Source organism: Medicago sativa, chromosome 4 (genome assembly GCF_051527215.1).
Source record: "Medicago sativa cultivar Bolivia chromosome 4, Bolivia_mono, whole genome shotgun sequence".
Lineage (NCBI taxonomy): Eukaryota > Viridiplantae > Streptophyta > Magnoliopsida > Fabales > Fabaceae > Medicago > Medicago sativa.
Window position 1 is genome coordinate 6,336,502 of NC_140752.1, and position 18,779 is coordinate 6,355,280.

At 34.2% G+C, this 18,779-nt stretch overlaps 3 protein-coding genes across 5 annotated transcripts; 1 reads left to right on the forward strand and 2 right to left on the reverse strand.

Annotated features, from left to right (window-relative positions):
* Nucleotides 1–1,025: 1,025 nt before the first annotated feature.
* Nucleotides 1,026–6,516, forward strand: LOC146925804 (Galactose oxidase/kelch repeat superfamily protein). Its single transcript, XM_085758260.1, has 6 exons — nucleotides 1,026–1,401; nucleotides 2,694–2,923; nucleotides 3,823–3,993; nucleotides 4,567–4,672; nucleotides 4,801–5,007; nucleotides 5,970–6,516. Exons 1-6 carry the CDS (start codon nucleotides 1,060–1,062, stop codon nucleotides 6,138–6,140), a joined length of 1,227 nt encoding a protein of 408 aa, XP_085614386.1. The 5' UTR covers nucleotides 1,026–1,059; the 3' UTR covers nucleotides 6,141–6,516.
* A 787-nt stretch (nucleotides 6,517–7,303) lies between these two features.
* LOC146925805 (Kelch repeat-containing F-box family protein) lies at nucleotides 7,304–10,204 on the reverse strand. The gene is made up of 2 exons (XM_085758261.1): nucleotides 9,594–10,204; nucleotides 7,304–8,515 (listed from the first exon to the last, which is right to left on the reverse strand). Exons 1-2 carry the CDS (start codon nucleotides 10,018–10,020, stop codon nucleotides 7,560–7,562), a joined length of 1,383 nt encoding a protein of 460 aa, XP_085614387.1. The 5' UTR covers nucleotides 10,021–10,204; the 3' UTR covers nucleotides 7,304–7,559.
* An 828-nt stretch (nucleotides 10,205–11,032) lies between these two features.
* On the reverse strand, nucleotides 11,033–18,238 carry LOC146925806 (Pyridoxamine 5'-phosphate oxidase family protein). 3 transcript variants are annotated; one of them, XR_015033942.1, is made up of 9 exons: nucleotides 17,940–18,238; nucleotides 16,509–16,736; nucleotides 16,296–16,398; nucleotides 14,698–14,777; nucleotides 14,531–14,608; nucleotides 14,336–14,427; nucleotides 13,215–13,955; nucleotides 11,793–12,021; nucleotides 11,033–11,685 (listed from the first exon to the last, which is right to left on the reverse strand). XR_015033942.1 is itself a non-coding variant. In XM_085758263.1 (9 exons), the coding sequence occupies exons 1-9, from the start codon at nucleotides 18,165–18,167 to the stop codon at nucleotides 11,569–11,571; spliced, it is 1,164 nt and encodes a 387-aa protein (XP_085614389.1). In that variant the 5' UTR covers nucleotides 18,168–18,238; the 3' UTR covers nucleotides 11,033–11,568. The 3 variants fall into 3 exon arrangements, 2 of the variants coding, with proteins under 2 accessions (XP_085614389.1, XP_085614390.1); XM_085758263.1 differs by having other exon boundaries at nucleotides 11,793–11,918; nucleotides 13,844–13,955; XM_085758264.1 differs by lacking the exon at nucleotides 11,793–12,021 and having other exon boundaries at nucleotides 13,844–13,955.
* Between the last annotated feature and the right edge of the window lie 541 nt (nucleotides 18,239–18,779).

An 18,779-nucleotide genomic window follows, 5' to 3' on the forward strand; every position in this document is an offset into this window, starting at 1 on the left:
ATAATATGGTCGATTGCTTTTGAAGGAAAAAATAAACTTAGTGTTTGCTTCAAATTTATTAACTTTATTTTTGGAAACAAGTTTCCTTTAAATACATGGATTGAAATTTTGTAAGCTTAGCTCAGTTGATTTGGACAATGCATAAAATATGCAAGGTCCGGGGTTCAAATCCCGGCCACCACCAAAAAACATGGATTGAAAATTTATTCTGAAATAATTTTAAAAAATATGCCTCGTTAACATTTAGGGTCTGTTTGGGTTGAGCTTATTTTAAGCTTATGAAAAAGAGCTTATGCAAATAAATAAGTTTTTATGCTAATTCATAAGATTTTATTAATGAAAATAGTATATTCATAAGTTGTTTTTGCATAAGCCACCTTAACAAATTTATAAATAATACATTAATGTTTCTTTATTTGCAAAAACTGTCTTGCATAAGCTCTAAAATAACTAAATTCAAACATACAATTATTTATAAGCTCTAAAATAACTAAATTCAAACATACAATTATTTATATTATTCTTGGAAGTTAGTTTAAGAAAGAGATATTTATGATTACACATGGATTTATTCTCTCCTTTAAGAGAACTTTTTTTCACACTTTAAATTGATTGTAAAACATTTATCTTGTGAATTTTTTTCACTCTTTTTTTAGTCTCTATAAATATCTCAACATTTCGTTTTAGTTCTCTAATATTTTTATTTGGGTTTTAGATCTACAAAAGTTTATATCAGTATTTTTAGTCAATGCTTTTAAGTTAAGTCATGTGTACCCTTCATATTTTTTAATAATTTTTTATTTTGAAATATTTATTACAATATTAGAATTTTCAATGACACGTAGGTTAACTCAGAAGTAAATACTAAAATTGTTGATTTTTTTTTTGACAAATACTAAAATTGTTGATGAAAACATAATTAGATGCATACCTAAACTCAAAAAAAAAAAAAAAAAAAAAACAGAGAGAAAACCACGAAGATGGCAAGAAAAACATATATAAAGTGAATTTCTTCAAATTCACACACAAGAGTGAATTCTAACGACGGTGGTGAATGATATGGTTCGTGCGTCGGTAAAAGTGGGTTCCGCCAAATTGGTTGTGATCTGCGTCGGACTTCTAGGTTTCGCTCTCATTGCCGATTTTCTATGGGCTTCTTCATCTCCATCTTCCTATTTCCCTCTTTCTAATCTCAAAGCTTCCACAATCATTGTCCCTAAAGAGAAAGAACAAAAGAAGAAAAATTCTGTAAGATTGCTCGCAGATGCTTATGCAGATTTACCTGCTCCTCAACTTGTTTGGGAAAAGATGAAAACTTCACCTGTTCCTAGACTTGATGGTGCTGCTATTCAGATTCGTAATCTTTTCTTCGTTTTTGCTGGTTATGCCGACATTAATAATGTAACTATAACTCTCTCTCTCTCTTTTACTCTCAAAATTAATCATTTTTTCTTAGTTCTGAAGAGTTTAGCGGCGAAACTCAAACACATTAAGGGGTTAGAAGTGGGCCCGACATATCAAATGTCTCTGCGGTCTGTTAGCATTATGACCTGTTTGGATTGACTCAATTTAGAGCTTATGCAAATAAATAAGTTTTTATGTATTATTTTTAAGCTTGCTAAGGTAATTTATGAAAAAACAACTTATGAAGTACAATTTTTGTTAGTGAGAACTTTTAATCAACATCTAAGCTTATTTATTTGCATAAGCTATTTTTCATAAGCTTAAAATAAGCTCAATCCAAACGGGGCATTAGTTTATGTTAGTTGCAAATTAGTTAGATTAGTTTGGAGATAGTTAATTATAATAAGTAACTAGAATAACCAACTAGAAACTAATCTAACTAACTTGCAACTAATGTAACTAGGTCTTTTATCATCTGAGTTGTACGTACGGGATAAATCAATTGCTTTATTATTCCACTCACTAGCATTTTTAAGGATTGTTTTGATATGTAGCTTAGTTAAGGACTTATTGAATAAGGGTCTGTTTGGATAAATAGATTCATTAAGTGTTTATCATGTAAGCGCTTTTTATACAAGCTATTTCTGTAGTCAATGAGAAAATACGGTAAATTTGTTTTCATTTAAGCTATTAGGTGTTTTTTGAAGCTATCCTGGAGTACTTATTGGAATTAGCTGAAAATAGTTTATGGGCATATTAGATTGTTGTAAGCTCTTTCTAACATCCTGTCGAGTGTTTGTGATAGTAGATAAGCCTAGATAAGTTGTTTATAAGCAAATCTAAATGTAGACTTGAGTGTTTGTTGTATATCAATGATTTTATGTATAAGCTGTTTCTTACACGCTTAGTTAAATATGTAGAGAATAAGTGTTAATTGTACAAGATCTTTTATGTATAAGCTGTTTCGAACATGCTTTTATTTTGTAAGAGAGCTAAATTGTTTCTAAAGTCAAGCTTTTATTGCATAACATTTTTATGTATGAGTTGCTTTTAACTTCGAGCTTTTATGTATAATAAGTTGCTTCTAACATTGAAGAGGAAACAATAGTAAGCTCCGAGTAAGATGAATAGCTTACAAAAATAAGCTAAATAGAACAGAAATATCACAAACTTTTTCCGTAAGATCGTCGAAAAACTTACAGAAGAGCTTAATTGGTTCTGCTTAATTTGCCCATATAAGTTCTTTCAAACGTGTCTGAGTGGTTTTGTTATATTATTGTGTTTTTCAGGTACATTCTCATGTTGATATATATAATTTTGATGATGGAACTTGGGGAGGACGTTTTGACATGCCAAAAGAAATGGCACATTCACATTTAGGAATGGCGACAGATGGAAGATACATTTATATAGTCAATGGGCAGTATGGCCCACAATGTAGAGGTCCCACCTCTGATACCTTTGTACTTGACACGGAAACAAAGCAATGGAGCGGTCTTCCTCCTTTGCCAGTCCCTAGGTATGTATATATGAATGTATGTACTTACTCTCTCAAATTACCACACCACATTTGTTTTTGTTTTTGTTTTGTTTTGTTTTTTTAAAACTTTATTTCTGATATTTCTTTGTAATGGACATGCTTCAAATTGTCGCCTGATGTAGGATATTGATATCAAAGATGTTTTTTATGTCCATTTTATAGTTCTTTATGTTGCTTTAGGAGGTGGTAAATACTGGGTCTATCATTTACTAGCATATTTTAGCCATTAAGAAAGAAATTACCAGTGCTGAATCTTGATCTCCCTTGAATATCATGATAGAACAGTTGGATGTGCAGAGGTGTCTGAAAGGCCCATCTTATCTCTGTTCATCAAAATTATCTTCAACTATTTGAGTTGGGAAGTTGAATTTTCAAAGAAGTTATGGGGATATACACAACAGCACAGCAAAAGATATATAATATAAAATGCATTATAACATTTATGCAAAATAACTTATATTGTTAACTACTCCGTCTCTGAGAACCGAATAGACTAAGCTTAAAAATTTCATTCTTTCCAGTTTCAGTCAGGTTTCACTAGTTTGACTTTTAGTGGACGTAGAGGGAGACATGGAAAAACATTTAAGGTGCAGTTTGATCCATTTAGTCTACCCCTCTTAGTAGGAAAATGGCTTTGTTGTTTATCTGTTCACTTGTCTGACTTATTTTTTGCTATAAGAAAATCGTGGTTTTGGATGATCTGTCTTTAGATGTCATTTGCTGGGACATTATGGTGTTTTTTGATTCATGTAGTTGACTCTGTCACGTGGAAAAAGGCTTTTACCTTTGTTGCTCACTAGTCTGCTTTCATGAATGTAATTTTTCTTGTATCTGGTTTTGGATGGAAAAGATTTTGACAATGTTATACTCAATTTTAGGTATGCACCGGCAACTCAACTTTGGAGAGGTCGATTGCATGTAATGGGTGGCAGTAAAGAGAATCGACATACACCTGGATTAGAACATTGGAGTCTTGCTGTCAAGAATGGAAAAGCATTAGAAAAGGAGTGGAGAAGTGAGATACCCATTCCCCGCGGAGGACCTCACAGGTTCGTTGCTTTATAATATACAATTCATTTAATTGCTTTATAATACCTATTGTTATCGATATTTTTTTGCAATACCTTTTTATCTGATTTCATGGAAAGCCACATCTTCGTACTTTTGAACCATTTTGGTCTGGTCAGAAAAACTTCATTGCTTCCTTTTTAACTCTATATTCATTTTAATTTCTCCAATGGGATATGTACATTTCTAATTCAGTGTGTTATGAATTTTTTAGTGTGTGGCTACATGGTTAGCGTATTATTTTTGTTGTATTTACATGCACTATCATCTTTTGTCATGTTCTCTTATCCCTTATGCTTCATTTAAATTGTGTTAAACCATGTAGTACTGGGGAAAGAAGTTTGATACAGTTTTTCAAGTGATTAGGGTACAAAGTTTAGATATTAGAAACAACAGACCTATCATTTGAGTCCAACACATTCTAATCTTTATTTATATACATTTTCTTACGTGAATGCCAAAATGTATGATGTATATGTCACCTGCTATTTGTTACCGATTAATATCATATTATAGGGCTTGGCTATTTGTTACTGATTAATATCATATTTTAGGGCTTGTGTTGTGGCCAATGATCGTCTTTATGTTCTTGGTGGTCAAGAAGGTGATTTTATGGCCAAACCCGGGTCACCTATTTTTAAATGCTCGCGCAGGATGGAGGTAAGTCGCTAATATAATATAATTGTTATGATTCTTGTCTTATTCAGTCCTTTTGTGATCAACCTAACTTTCTTCTGCGATGCTGTTTTACAGTTTGCTCTGTGATTCATTGTTTATTGTCATGTCAGGTGGTCTATCCTGATGTTTACATGTTGGATGACGAGATGAAGTGGAAAGTGCTACCTCCAATGCCAAAACCAAACTCACATATTGAATTTGCATGGGTGCTTGTAAACAATTCCATTGTTATTGCTGGAGGCACAACAGAGAAGCACCCTGAAACCAAGAAAATGGTTTTAAATGGAGAAGTGTTCCAGTTTAACTTGAATACTTTGGTACAGACTTCTCTTATAAAGCTCTTAGGAAAATTGTTTTTGTTGCTGCATATTTGTTCTTACTCAATCATTTAAGCTGACATACATTCTTATATGCATTTTACTCTCTTATATGCAAGTAGCTATACAAAGAAAGATCCCATTTCAGTTATTTCAGCATGTCACTCACTTGAACCCTGAAATCGGGATTGGACAACAAAATATCTCTAGTTCTCTTCCACAGCTATGGAGCTTTTATAATTTGGAACTAAACTCACGTTTTACCCTTTCTCTATATTCTGAAATCATATTGTTGTTCACTCTGTAGAACCGACACTTCTAATCTACGGCGTGTTCTGTGTTTGACACATGTCAGTATCCGACATGGCACCGATGCATGTGATTACATTCAATTATGTCATTTTTTTGAATTATTACCAGTATCAACGTGCCCGATGTTCGTGTCTGTGTCAATGCTTCATAGGTTGTTCATCCAGTGTCGGTGATTTTCCCGGGTTTCAAAATTTTGAATTGCTGATTTGAGATCAATAAATCTAGTAAGATGATTAGGCACCCTTTGTTTTTATTTATTTTAAACCCAGTCCTACACTTGAATGACAGTATGGGCTTTGAAGTGTATGATTCCACTGAATGCAAGTTTTTATGTTAAGGTTCTTGGTTGCCTTTTCACTCTGTCATATTACTGACCATTCAGTGAAAAATGTCAAAGCTTCCTTTACACCATTTCACACGGTGCAAATTGCGGTTCATCTTTTATACCCTTGAGTCCTTTTTAGTGTCTAGTTCTTCAAAGCACCTTTAAGCTCTAGCATTTCTATTTAGTAGCTTGTGTCATAACTTATGGTTTGTCAAACATTTTTCTGCACCTAATTTGCTGTCAATATGCAATAGAAACAAGAAATAATTTATAATGCTTTAATTCAATATCTAATAGTTTATTTTCAATATTATCAATGTCGCAGAAGTGGTCTGTGATTGGAAAGTTACCATACCGGGTGAAAACAACTCTAGTTGGATTTTGGAATGGCTGGTTGTACTTCACTTCAGGACAGAGAGACAAGGGACCTGATGATCCATCACCAAAAAAGGTTGTTGGAGATATGTGGAGAACAAAATTAAAGTTGAATGAGTGAGCAATTGCTGTTGAATCGAATCTTTTTGTAGCTTCTTTATCTAGCAATCCGAAATTGCAGCAAAGGTGAAGAGGCCGATATATTACATATTCTTTATCACTAGAATATTCATTGTAATTCAGTATTCACTGAGAATGGTTAATTCAATTCAACATTAATAGTTGTCACAGACCTTATACAAAAGACAGATTTACTCACCTTTTTTGAGGTGTGCTTACACCTCCTTTACTTTGTAAAAGACATTGACATCCACACAAACAGTTAGGGTGGTGAGTGTTCATGTAAGCTATACAAGTAGTGTGCACGCTTCTGATTAACTTTTGTAACTTTGCCCAATTTATACTTTTTATATATCTTGTAATATTATTTCTTCAAATATATGTTCATATATCTAAATTGTGAAATCTGATTGGACATCTATACTTTACATTATCATTGTTGATGAATTAAAGAATTAAGGTGATCGCTGTTCTTTTACAGCTAAAACACAAATACTTATTTGTGATATTCGAAAGACTTAAACATAAGAAGATTTTTTTTGAGAAAGTTAACTGAATTTTTTTTTTTGAGAAAGTTAACTTTGGTTGTATGTTGATTATAATTATTTCATGACCCTGTCTATGTCCAAAGACTCAACTCGGTTGGTCGCTTGAAAAATCTAGAACACCAATCAACAAAGAAAGAATAGTCATTGTTTTACACTCCATTGGGGTCCAGCTGGCAGGTGAGGGATGTGAAGAAAAATAGAAAATTAAGAGATATGATAGATAAGAATAAACAGTGGTCACTAAACTATCACTCTCTTTTAGTCTCTAAAGTATCATGAAAAACAACCAATTTTGTTCATGGAGGGACTACATATAGTTGGATGAGAGAATAGTTTATGGACATTTTAGTTGATTTTAATAGTTTAGGGATTAAATTGGTAAGTGATAGTTTATGGACCAAATTGACTGATTTTTCGATAGATAATGTAATAGGAAATGGGGAAAGAAGAATGCTAGCAACACACATTTTTCAACACTCTCTTTGATTGGTTAAAACTCACATGGGTCCCACCAAATTGCTTTGGACCCATATAAATTTGGTGGAACCTATGTGAATTTTAACCAATCAAAGAGTGTGTTGCTAGCATTTCAACAAATCGATACAGAAAGATATGCAAGGGAAGAAAGTGCAAGAATATTATTATTGTTAAACAAAGCCATAAACCTATAATGCTAATAGACAATGCCAAAAGTTTTTACAATTTTCACATCTCTTCCTAATTGAGTAGTTGCTGTATTTACAATAGCATATACTATAACAGCAGCAAATGACACTAAATAATGCTTATCTGATTGAAAATACATGGATGAAATATGCTACACATGACATAGTGGTCTTAACAAAGAGATTCATTGTGTCCTTAATTAGTCCTTAGAGTTGAAGCACAAGCTCCCCAAGAAAAAGCTCCTTATCAAATCCAAGTCCAGAAGGTTCAACAGGTTGAACTAAACCATCCACCATTCCACCAAACACATACAAATAACGACCAGAAGGATCTACGCAGGCACGATGAAACGATCTAGACTTCGGTTCATATCCATTTGATTTCCATCGTTTCCACATCCTCGTCAACACTCTCTTTGAACTTGCTGTGGTTGAAGGAATGGAACTAATGTCTAATACCCAAAAGTCATTTTTCCTATGTCTTGATGAGTCTTCTCCTCCATAAATTAACAACCTACCTCCTAAAACCATTGTAGCAGTGTGACCAACTCTAGGAAGTGAAATACCATCTGGTATGTTTTGTAAATCATAAAGTACTTGAATCCATCTCATGTAACCTTGACAAGTATCCAATAACCATACATCATGAAGCACTTCATAACCTAAACCTCTACCTCCAAAAAGTATTGTCCTATTTCTTCCAATGCAAGTCAACGTGTGTCCTGAACGTGGCGGAGGCGATGGATGGATAGCAATCTCATGCCATGTGCCGAAACAATGACTATCTGACAATTCTAAGATCCATGTGTCCCCTAAACGAAGGCCGTGAAGTCCAATTCCTCCATGGATTACCATTCTCTTGTCGTCGATGCAACAAGCAGCATGAGCTCCCCTAGGTGGTGGAGCAACACTCCCAACATCTATCATTTTCCATGAAAATGTAATGCCTTTGTTTTCATTGTGTGTAACTTTTCCAATCCATGTATCATTTTGACGGTTTCCATGATCATTGATGCCTCCAAAAAGAACAAGGAAATCACCCATTTCTACACATGTATGACCAAATCTTCCACTTGGTATGCCTGAATGAACTGTCTTCCATTTCAATATTCTCTGGAAATCGCTACCAATGTATGCCACCCATGTGTCATCAAGGTGTCGTCCTAAAACAAAGCACAAAACAAATATATTAAATATTAACTTATAACTACTCAACTTGAATCCTCTGAAGCGTCTTTAGTGAAACATCGACTGTTTGATTAATCTAACTATCGAGATGATTATATATATCTTATCTTAGATTAATCCAATAGTCGAGATTTGACTAATCTAGTTTGAAGTCCAAAAAGGCAGTGTATAAATAATTCATATGGTGGCATATTTTCCAAAACTGGGATATAACCTAACTTTCAAGGACTATATAGGAATCCACAGGTAAATAAATCCTTCTTATGGTAAGATCAAGTAGAAGTCTCCTAGGCAAGTTGAAATGCTTAAAATTCCAATTTACATCAATTACTGTAACAAGACATCAAGAAGAAAGAAAGCTCATACTCATTTATACTTTAATCTTTCAAATAAGAAAAATACAGTGATAACAAACTTGACATGAAAATAACATTGAATTCACTTCATTCTCAAATATAAGTCTCATCACCTAAACTATAACAAACTTTTAAATTTATACCTAATTACACTTTTGTTACTCGAGTGTCAGGATTGCACAATTTTGGCCCCTGTGTTTCAATTGGGCGAACTGAATCCTCCATACAGCAAACTGCCCAATTGTTACAATCAGGTCCTTTCGTCTATTAACGGTCTAGTATTTAACACCAAGAGCCTAAGTAGCCAATGTTGGTCTAAGTTAGTCTTGACTTAAAAATTAGACGGTTAGTAGACAAAGGACAACGTTATAACAATTACTATACCTAAGAGACTCAAGTCGCGCAATTGGAATACAGATCAAAATTGCATAATCGTGTCATCTTGAGACTAAAATAACAATTAATTGAGCTTTTTAGTATAATATTTTCCTGTTTAATTCCTTTCTCTTTAGGGTAAATAATTTATCTCTGACATGAAAAACAAAAAATAGATAAGATTATGATATATATTATATAAAATGATAACCTGGTCTAACACTAGAAGCCATGTGAATCACTTCTGAAAATACACAGTACAAAACAACAACAAAAATAACCAAAAAAAGAAAGAAATAAAAGCATGGAAAGTGAAACTAACCTCCATCACAGCCACCACCAAACAAGACAAGACAGTCAGAAACAAAGTTGAGAGAGTGAGAAGCTCTTGCTTTAGGGAAATCTAAATCTCCATGAGGGTATGACAATTTATGACAACAAACAGAATCCATCTGATATATTTGCTTATAGAGTTTCATCCATGAAAACCGATGAACATGGTGATTGGAAATATTACAAGACTTGACTAGTGAATCCACACATGTTGAACTCAAGTCTCTCTTGCATAAGGATTTCCACAGTGTTTCAGATGAAGTTAAAGCTTTGAATCTCTTGCATGTCATGGAAAGAGAAAGAATTGCATCTATAGGGAGAAGAAGGATAATAGTGAAGATGTAATCTTGAGGTATGTTGGTTATTGGTGATCCACTATAATTTTGAGTATAACTAACACTAGTGGTTTCTTCCATGTCTGGTTTATTTTTTTTTGTTTGTTGAAGCTATCTATGGTTTGATGATGCTTGTTGGAAGAACAAAGTTTATGTTTTGTTTTTTTGGTTGGCTTGTGTTTGGCAGAAGACAGGGTTTGTTTGAGGTAGATGGTGTGGTAGAGAATTGGTAAAAACTGGTTTTTGTTGAGTAATATGTCATATTGAAGATAATGGTAAAATTATTGCTGTATAAAGATTGATTTTTGACAGGTTAGTGGGGTGCCCATTTTTCCTTGTCGTTTTTATGGAATTATTATGAGTCTTGGTTTTTCTTTCAACATGTTTTGGCTTGTTTTATAGCATGATCATTTTATTAGGATAAGACAAGAGTTTTCACTTTTATTCCAAAAAAACATAATTTGAATGAAAGAAGGGAAAAAAAAAAACTCTGACACTGGCAAAACACCATTGTGCATGCATAGATACTCATACTATACTACATTAGATATGAGACTGGTTTTTGCTTTACCATAGATATTGAATTAATTTTGAAGAGTATAGTCCAAAAGTTGTTGAATTAGACCCTACACCTTATGAAGGTCACGTTGCTGCTTTTAAATTAGGTTGCATCTACAAATAGAGTTTGGATAGACCTATGAAAATCATTGGAAATTTGGAATGGAGCAACTTTGAATCTACCCAATTGAGCTAGAACGTGTTTAGTGTGAGATAAATAAAGTTTTATTATGACAATGGACCCTCAATTAAGTGCAAGTATGAATCACGTTATCTTAAGGGAGTTTTAATTATGACAATAGACACAAAGTGAATCTGTCAATTAGCATATCTTAAGAATTTTTTCAAAAGATGTGAAAATAAAACCATATATGTGCGCTAATTGTCATTCTTATAATTATAATTTAAACATTTTAATTTAGAAAACTATACATACATTTTAATTTAGAATATTTAGAAAACCGCAGGTGCACTAATTGATTCACAGCTTTTGATTATAAGAAAATTTAAGCCAAATTTAGCATAGCCTTCGAAGTTTGCATCAAATTTAACTAGCATTTTATAACACATATATGAAAAGTTTATTCAAGCAAAAAGATTAAAAAATAAAAAAAAACATACAACTTATTTCCTCTGAGTTCTGATAAATCATTTCTAGTCGAGTCAGAAATGGATTTGATGCATTCAACAGCCACTACAGTCGGCGATCTCGCCGTTGAAAATCAGACCGTTAATTTCAAGTTACTGATTTGCTGAAATCACAAATGTAAATTATCTGGCTGTTTATATCAGCAGACTGTAGTGACTGCAGAAATTATTGACAGCAGCCAATCCAGTTATGTCTCATGACTCACCAGCCTAAATAAAATATCCTTGCAATTGCACATATGATACAATTTCAGGTGCATGTCAGCCACCTTAGCAAAAAGTATAAATTAATGCGTCCAAAAAAGTCAAAAGATTATTTAGAAGCTCGCGGGGTCTGGAATCTTCAATCTTTGTCTACTCCTATCAAAGAAAGACAGGATAACATTACGCGCACGGAACTTCTTATTTCTGCAAATCAGCATCTTATTTATGCAAATTGCACACTTTCCCTTTGTGTATTAATTTCTGAAGAGCAGCTTTAGCTTCTTCTAATGTTTCTACACTCTGCCCTTCATCAAATGATATCCTCTGAATGTTGAACTGCATACAAGACATTAAATAATTGTAATAAGAAAAACAGCAGCTACATATAGTCAAACTAACCAAAAAAAAAGATAGTCAAACTAACAGTTATAACAAGAGCTTACCTGGGCCCCTTGACGGACTCTAATATCAGTCCCTTTGCTGTCAATAGATATGAGTGCTGCGTCATCTACCTCAATCTCATTAGATAGCAGTTTCTTTAGGGGCTTTGAGAATATGGCATTGAGTTCCTATTGTTTCAAAAATAAAACCAGCAATGAAGTGTTGTAACTTTGTTAGAGATATACTTGTGCAGCTCAGTATGATAGTCATTTGTTTTGGGGGAAATAGTCACTTTAGTCCCTGAATGGGAAGCGATTCGTCAATTTAGTCCCTGAATGCAGAGAAACTTCAAAATAGTCCCTGAATGTAAACTCTGTTAGTCAATTTCGTCCCTGACGTTAAATAGGTCTGTTAACGATGACGTGGCGGCTGATGTGGCAATATGATAACTGCCACGTAAGATTGTGACTTGGCAAAACGTAAACACGTGGCAAAACGTAGTCACTTTAGTCCCTGAATCGGAAGATATTCGTCACTTTAGTCCCTGAATGCAGATAAATTGCAAAATAGTCCCTGAATGTAGACTTTGTTAGTCAATTTAGTCCCTGAATGCAAACTTCATTAGTCAATTTAGTCCCTGAATGTAGACTCTGTTAGTCACTTTAGTCCCTGAAATTGACCATGCAGTGACTGTTTTGCAATTACTCTTCATTCATGGACTAAAGTGACGATTCCTCTCCCATTCAGGGACTAAAGTGACTAATTCCCCATTTGTTGCTTTGAATCTTCAGCTTTTTCAGCTTAGATTGTTGCATTGGACATAGAGGTCCACTTATGTTGGCCAACTTCAATCGGTTTGATTTCATAGTTCTCATTATGTATGACCTTATCTCCTCTAATAAAGTCACAATCGGTTTCGCTCGGTATTTCAAAATACTTGAGTTAAACCCCTCACAAGTATTGTTGCATACATTATCAATCTTAGGATCAATACTAAAAAATGGGGAATTAGTCACTTTAGTCCCTGAATCGGAAGAGAGTCGTCACTTTAGTCCCTGAATGCAGATAAATTGTAAAACAGTCCCTACATGGTCAATTTCAGGGACTAAAGTGACTAACGGAGTCTACATTCAGGGACTAAATTGACTAACGAAGTTTGCATTCAGGGATTAAATTGACTAACAAAGTCTACATTCAGGGACTATTTTGCAATTTATCTGCATTCAGGGACTAAAGTGACGAATCTCTTCCGATTCAGGGACTAAAGTGACTAATTCCCCAATCTTACGTGGCAGTTATCATATTGCCACATCAGCCGCCACGTCATCGTTAACAGACCTATTTAACGTCAGGGACGAAATTGACTAACAGAGTTTACATTCAGGGACTATTTTGAAGTTTCTCTGCATTCAGGGACTAAATTGACGAATCGCTTCCCATTCAGGGACTAAAGTGACTATTTCCCCTTTGTTTTGTTATAGAACCTGTTATTGTCTGTTGCATCAGTTGTGATGGTTAAAAGTTAAGAGATAATTAGCTGTTGTAAGTTGCAACAGTTAGATTAGCCCCCTATTACTAAAACAGAGTTCAATATAATATGAAATACAGAGTTTCTCAGGGATTGCTCTTTGGTAATCTGGCTTGTTTCTCACTTTCACTTTCTCAGTTTCCCACACTTTCCTTAATTTCCTCACTGAGTCACTGATCCTCGGATTCTTTTACTTGAGGACAAGTTTTAGATAATCATATCAACAAGTATCTAAAGGATGCAACGTCGATGCAAAAGATTTGACCAAAACAGGTAGACTTGGACATCAACCTAAGTTATTTTCTGGGAGGGGAGAAATAACTAGCAAGGGTTAGGACTCAAGAAAACTAATTTTTTTTTTTTATCTATATTACCTAGGACATTAGTGAATAAAAGGAAAGAAGTAAGGGCTAACTAGTAAACTAATATCCATCCCGAGTGAAGTACATTAATGTCCATTTAATTATGCATACATCACTCACCCTAGCTACTATGCTTAAGAAACTATAACCTCCCTTCCAGAAACCAAATCCATAATGTTATTCTAAATCGGGTAAGAAATGAGTCAGAATTCAGAAAATTTACCTTCAGATACTGCTCACCACCATCAACTGCAATCTTATCAGGTTGAAGGGTTTCATACTCCTTTACATCCACCCACGCAACAGTACCAAAGCCTCCAATGAAATATATGTCACTGCCAAAGATAAAAAATGACTGAATTAGGTATGCTTAGGTATGCAAGTTTCGGTACCGAACAGCAAGAAGAATTTGTACTCCCAATTCTGCATCGATTTTATGGTTCACGAGTGCTCTATATTATCTTATAGGGAACTATATCATTTTTATGGGAAGTTTCAAAGGAAAGCAAAAAGTCCTGCATATGATCTTGATGCTTCACCAAACCCCAAAAATATGATTGTTTCGTGACTAACTGAAAAAATTATTTCTTTTGTCAAACTCTACCATAATGAGCTCTTTATTGACAAATATAAACCAGGCCAAAGTAAAATGCCCCAAAATGAGTTTGCATATAAGATGATTTATTCAACACAACATTGCTGGAAAGAAGTCAACCTTATATTCTGCATCCTAAAATAGTAGAAGTTGCCCCACTGTTGAGAAGGACCTTGCTGGTGCTTTGCAATGTACTGCTTATGTGCCCATTCCTGTTGGTACAAATTGATATTATGATATGTACAAATAAATCTAAGTCAGAAATATAAAGTGTACATTTTCTGACCCACAAGAATAAATTTATCAGTCAATAACCTGTTGATCTTCTGGAAGCGGATAAACATCCCCAAAAATAGTTACTCTTGCATTGGACAAACCACTCCATCCAGGAATCTGATAAACATAACTGTCAATAAAACTCAGACGGAGAAAAACAAGAACAACAATAAAAAAACTCAGAAGGGAAGTATCAAATAGCCAACCTGAACAACAAGAGTGCATCTTGGATCAGCCAACAAATTCCTTGTGTGAATTGCTAGAGGAGAAAAAGAGAATATTGGATCTGCAAATCAAGCACACAAGGCATGTTTCATACTTCATAGATAAACACAATGAACAAACAAGTAAACTATAATAGTTCAGGAAGCCCTGCCGATCTATAACCAACCAAATAAGGTAGTGAACAGCATGAAACAAATTTCAGAAATGAATCAATTATGTAATGGAGAGGAACAAATGGAACCATCAAACCGGCACATGCAGGGGCACTTTAGAATGCAAGAATCTTGAGGTGGACTGTCGATTTTCATCTATTTTTTTGGGCACATTTATGCCGTATCACTATCATTGATTGTCATTTGAATTGGAATTTTCAGTAACTCATGCCCGTCTTCCAACTAAAGCAGGAACATGATGAAACCCAATACCCCCACATGCTATTCAAATCATATACTGATAGTATGTGTTTATGGTAGAAATGAAGATAGGTTGAATGGGTATAGTGGGAAGCATGTGGGTGAAAGAAGAGGCAGGAGAGGAACTAAAGAAGATGGGAAAGTACCCACTGCAGAAAAGATGCCATGGGAAAGTTTGTTAGAAGAGAATGAGAAATGGGGAGTCCGTAACATGGATGGCTATCACATGTTGTGTGAAGATACCAGAACAGGTGATGGTAAAAATCAATGCTTCAAAAACCTAACTTGACTATCTAGAACTGATTAAGTGTTCCATTCATTTAGCCCAAAAAACAAACCAATATCAAAACCAGTAGAATTGGTGCAAAACCGGTGATGAAGAGATAGTTTGAACCAACCAAGACAATTTATAAAGGCAAATACACGTGAGTTTTCATAATTGGTTTTTCTTTATCTTACAAATCATATGGTATGCCCATTTTACGTTAAGTTGAAATTTGATTTAACTTAAATTTTAAACATTTATGCTAATATATTAGGTGTATATAATATTAAAAATATAATTAATTATCATTGTTTGGACCAGAGTTGAACTATTCAACTGTGAAACAATGCCTTTATCAGTACAATGGCCAGTTCGGTTTTTCTAATACTGGCAAAAATGAAGGGGAAGGAAGATAGAGAGAGATAGGGGATGAAAGGCTAGGCCAGGCTTGAGTATCCTGCTCGGGTGCAAAATCCCCATTGTATGTTGTTTTCTTTTGCATTTAAGTTTAGAGAGAGGGGTTCGACTAGTAAGTTGTTTAAAGTTTGTAAGGCCGCCTACTTTCTACCCAAATCTCCAGCTCTTATCATATTCTCATTCTTTTCTGAGCAAGAATCAAACCTAGATTGGAAGAATCATCTGTAATCAGGCCCAATTTACAACTATTTAACTATCTCCACTTTCATTAACTTGGTAGCCAAATACTAGGATTACGAGAACCGGCTATCAAGAATGTTAAATATCTGGCACCTCGGACCAGCGGACCACAACTCCCAACTTAATCTCCTATTAATATCATTCAAACCAAGGATATACAGCCAATAACTAAATCCATACTGCATAAAATATTCATAAGTGAATAGGAAAATCAAGTCAAGCAAATGAAGAATTATCAACTTACGGCCCATCGAATCTGGCGCAAAATCAACTAAAGAACCAAATGGATATCCTTCTCGTCGGTGGTGCATACGAGACATTACAGTGCAAAGATGAGCGAATCTGGCCTGAATTATTCAAGGAAAGAACATTTGAAAATCAATAAAGGTAATCCATGAATGAACTCAGTGCCAGGTACAGTTTTACTGCAGAATATATACAATAATCACCACCTTACCTGCTCCATCAAATTGCGAACCGCCAAAGCTGGCCTGGGCAAACCATGAGCTGAGGTTGCACTCTGGACACCACCAGAAATCGGAGTTCTGAAAAGTCCAGCCCTGGTACCCCCACCTGACCCACTTCCTGTTGGAGTCGTAATAGTTGACCATGACATGCCCGTTTGTATTGGCTCAGGTGTATCATCATCATCATCATCAATACTCTCAGAATGGCTTAAATTTTCCTTCATAATTATAAACCCAACTAAGTCAATCAAATGTCAATGATAAACATATTATTTGATCATCTATAACAAGTTAACAACAAACCAATTACCAATCATAAACCCTATTATTATGCATCATTAAATTCTTCCATTAACCATGTAATTAAAGTATGTGTGTTTGGGAGAATCGATTTTATAAAATAATTTGAAAATTAAGTGATTTATGCATGGTTACATTCACATAAAAGTTAGTTGAACAATAAATAAATTTGAGGCTAAAAATCACATATAGAGACAAAAGTTGATCCCCCAATCCCAATTTTGGGATCAAATAGCGGCCAAAATATGTCCCCAATATATCAAATAGCGACCATCCTGAATCCCAAAATCTGGCAATCCTATTTTTGGGGTTGGCCGCTCCAGTCTGCAATCCGGGATGGACAACATAGTGTAAAATTAAGCTGAACAGTACATCCGAGGCTAAAAATCAATTTTGAAGGAAAAAGCTCAAATTTTCAGCATCAAAAGGGCAAAATTAACTCTACTAAAAAAAACACTCTTTCAAAAATCAATTCTTTACTTTTAGAATCATTTTCCCCTCTTCCAAAAGTGAAACAAACATGCACTCACAATTAGCATTGACGTGTGGTATCTGACTTTCTCTCAATTAGCATCAAAAAGACAAAATTAATTCTACTAAAAAACACTCACATCCAAATCAATTTTAAGCTTCTTGAATCAATTTTTCCCTCTCAAAATTGAAAGAAACATGCACTCACAAATGACAGCTTCAAATTATAATTCATTATAGTTCTAAAGGAAAAAACAGTTATAATCAACAACACTAGTGCATGTTTAGTTCCACTTTCAGAGGAACCAAAATTGATTATAAAAGTGTAAAATTGATATTGACATGTTTGGTTTCTCTCAGTTTCTATCAATTAGCATTGATTTTGCCTCTAAAAATTGTAGCTTTTGATTGTAGAATTGATTATTAAATGAACTTGAACTCACTTTTACATGCAAATATTGAAACATAAATCACTTTACCTTGAACTCACATTTCAATTCAATCGAATTCAATCAAAATCAATTTTTATTAGGCGAAAAACCAAACACAACAAAAAAAGTCAAAATCAATTTTATGTGACTGAAATCACAAAAAAATATGAATCGAAACATGCAGAAAAAATGAGAGAATATGAAGAGAGAGTGGGATACCTGAGATTGAGATGGTAGAGCAGGGGAGGTATTGAGTTCACCACCTTCTTCGGTTGGAAGAGCAGAGATACGAAGAGGAGCTGCAACCAATGAGTGTGACGAGTTTGAAGGTTGATTGATTCTGAGGAAGGAAGGTCGAGGTGTTACTCCGCCCCCGCCGGCGGCGGCGGCGACGGAAGAAGGAATGCGATGGTGGTGGAGGGAATGAGTTGAGGAGAGAGATTCCATTGGATTGGATTCGGTAATTATATGATGAAGAGAGTTTTCTCAGTCAGGTTTTTGGGGGTTTTGAAGGTAAACCCCATTAACGTTAAGAAACAAAGAATATATACACTTTGCTCTTTTTTTAATTTTTAATATTATTATTCCTATTCCTATTCTGATTTTGATTTTGATATCGATAGGGGTGAATGAGTTAAGGGTGACTAGGATGATACTCAGATTGGCATTCACATATACAATGTATTTATTCAACAAAATGAAACATAGATCAATGTATTATTACTCTTTCCTATCCTTATTAATTTAAGAAAATTAAAAAATAAAGAATGAATTATTCATTAAGTCATTTCATTAATGATAATGATTAGAGAATTATCAAACAAGAATATTCATGATCATATCTATCATAAATGACTTACGATGATCCAAGAATCTTCCATTACTATTCAATAAATAATTTGGGCAATAGAAATCAAACAATGTAATTTTGACGTTGAAAAAGGTTTTTCACGTTCCTAACAGAACATAACATTCTTGTCATCATTTATGTTAAAAATATTAGAATGTTCATAAGAGAAGAGAATGTTATGATGGTCAAGAATGTTTTCGACTAAAAAG

Excerpts from the sequence above, each read along its gene's own strand:
- LOC146925804 (XM_085758260.1), top strand. The coding sequence starts at position 1,060 with ATGGTTCGTGCGTCGGTAAAAGTGGGTTCCGCCAAATTGGTTGTGATC. Across the intron at positions 1,402-2,693 it reads GTTATGCCGACATTAATAAT|GTACATTCTCATGTTGATAT; the intron begins GTAACTATAACT and ends TGTGTTTTTCAG. Across the intron at positions 4,673-4,800 it reads AATGCTCGCGCAGGATGGAG|GTGGTCTATCCTGATGTTTA; the intron begins GTAAGTCGCTAA and ends TTGTCATGTCAG.
- LOC146925805 (XM_085758261.1), bottom strand. The coding sequence starts at position 10,020 with ATGGAAGAAACCACTAGTGTTAGTTATACTCAAAATTATAGTGGATCA. Across the intron at positions 8,516-9,593 it reads TGGTGGTGGCTGTGATGGAG|GACGACACCTTGATGACACA; the intron begins GTTAGTTTCACT and ends GCTTTGTTTTAG.
- LOC146925806 (XM_085758263.1), bottom strand. The coding sequence starts at position 18,167 with ATGGAATCTCTCTCCTCAACTCATTCCCTCCACCACCATCGCATTCCT. Across the intron at positions 16,737-17,939 it reads CTCTACCATCTCAATCTCAG|GAAAATTTAAGCCATTCTGA; the intron begins GTATCCCACTCT and ends ATAATTATGAAG. Across the intron at positions 14,428-14,530 it reads CGCTTCCAGAAGATCAACAG|GAATGGGCACATAAGCAGTA; the intron begins GTTATTGACTGA and ends TTGTACCAACAG.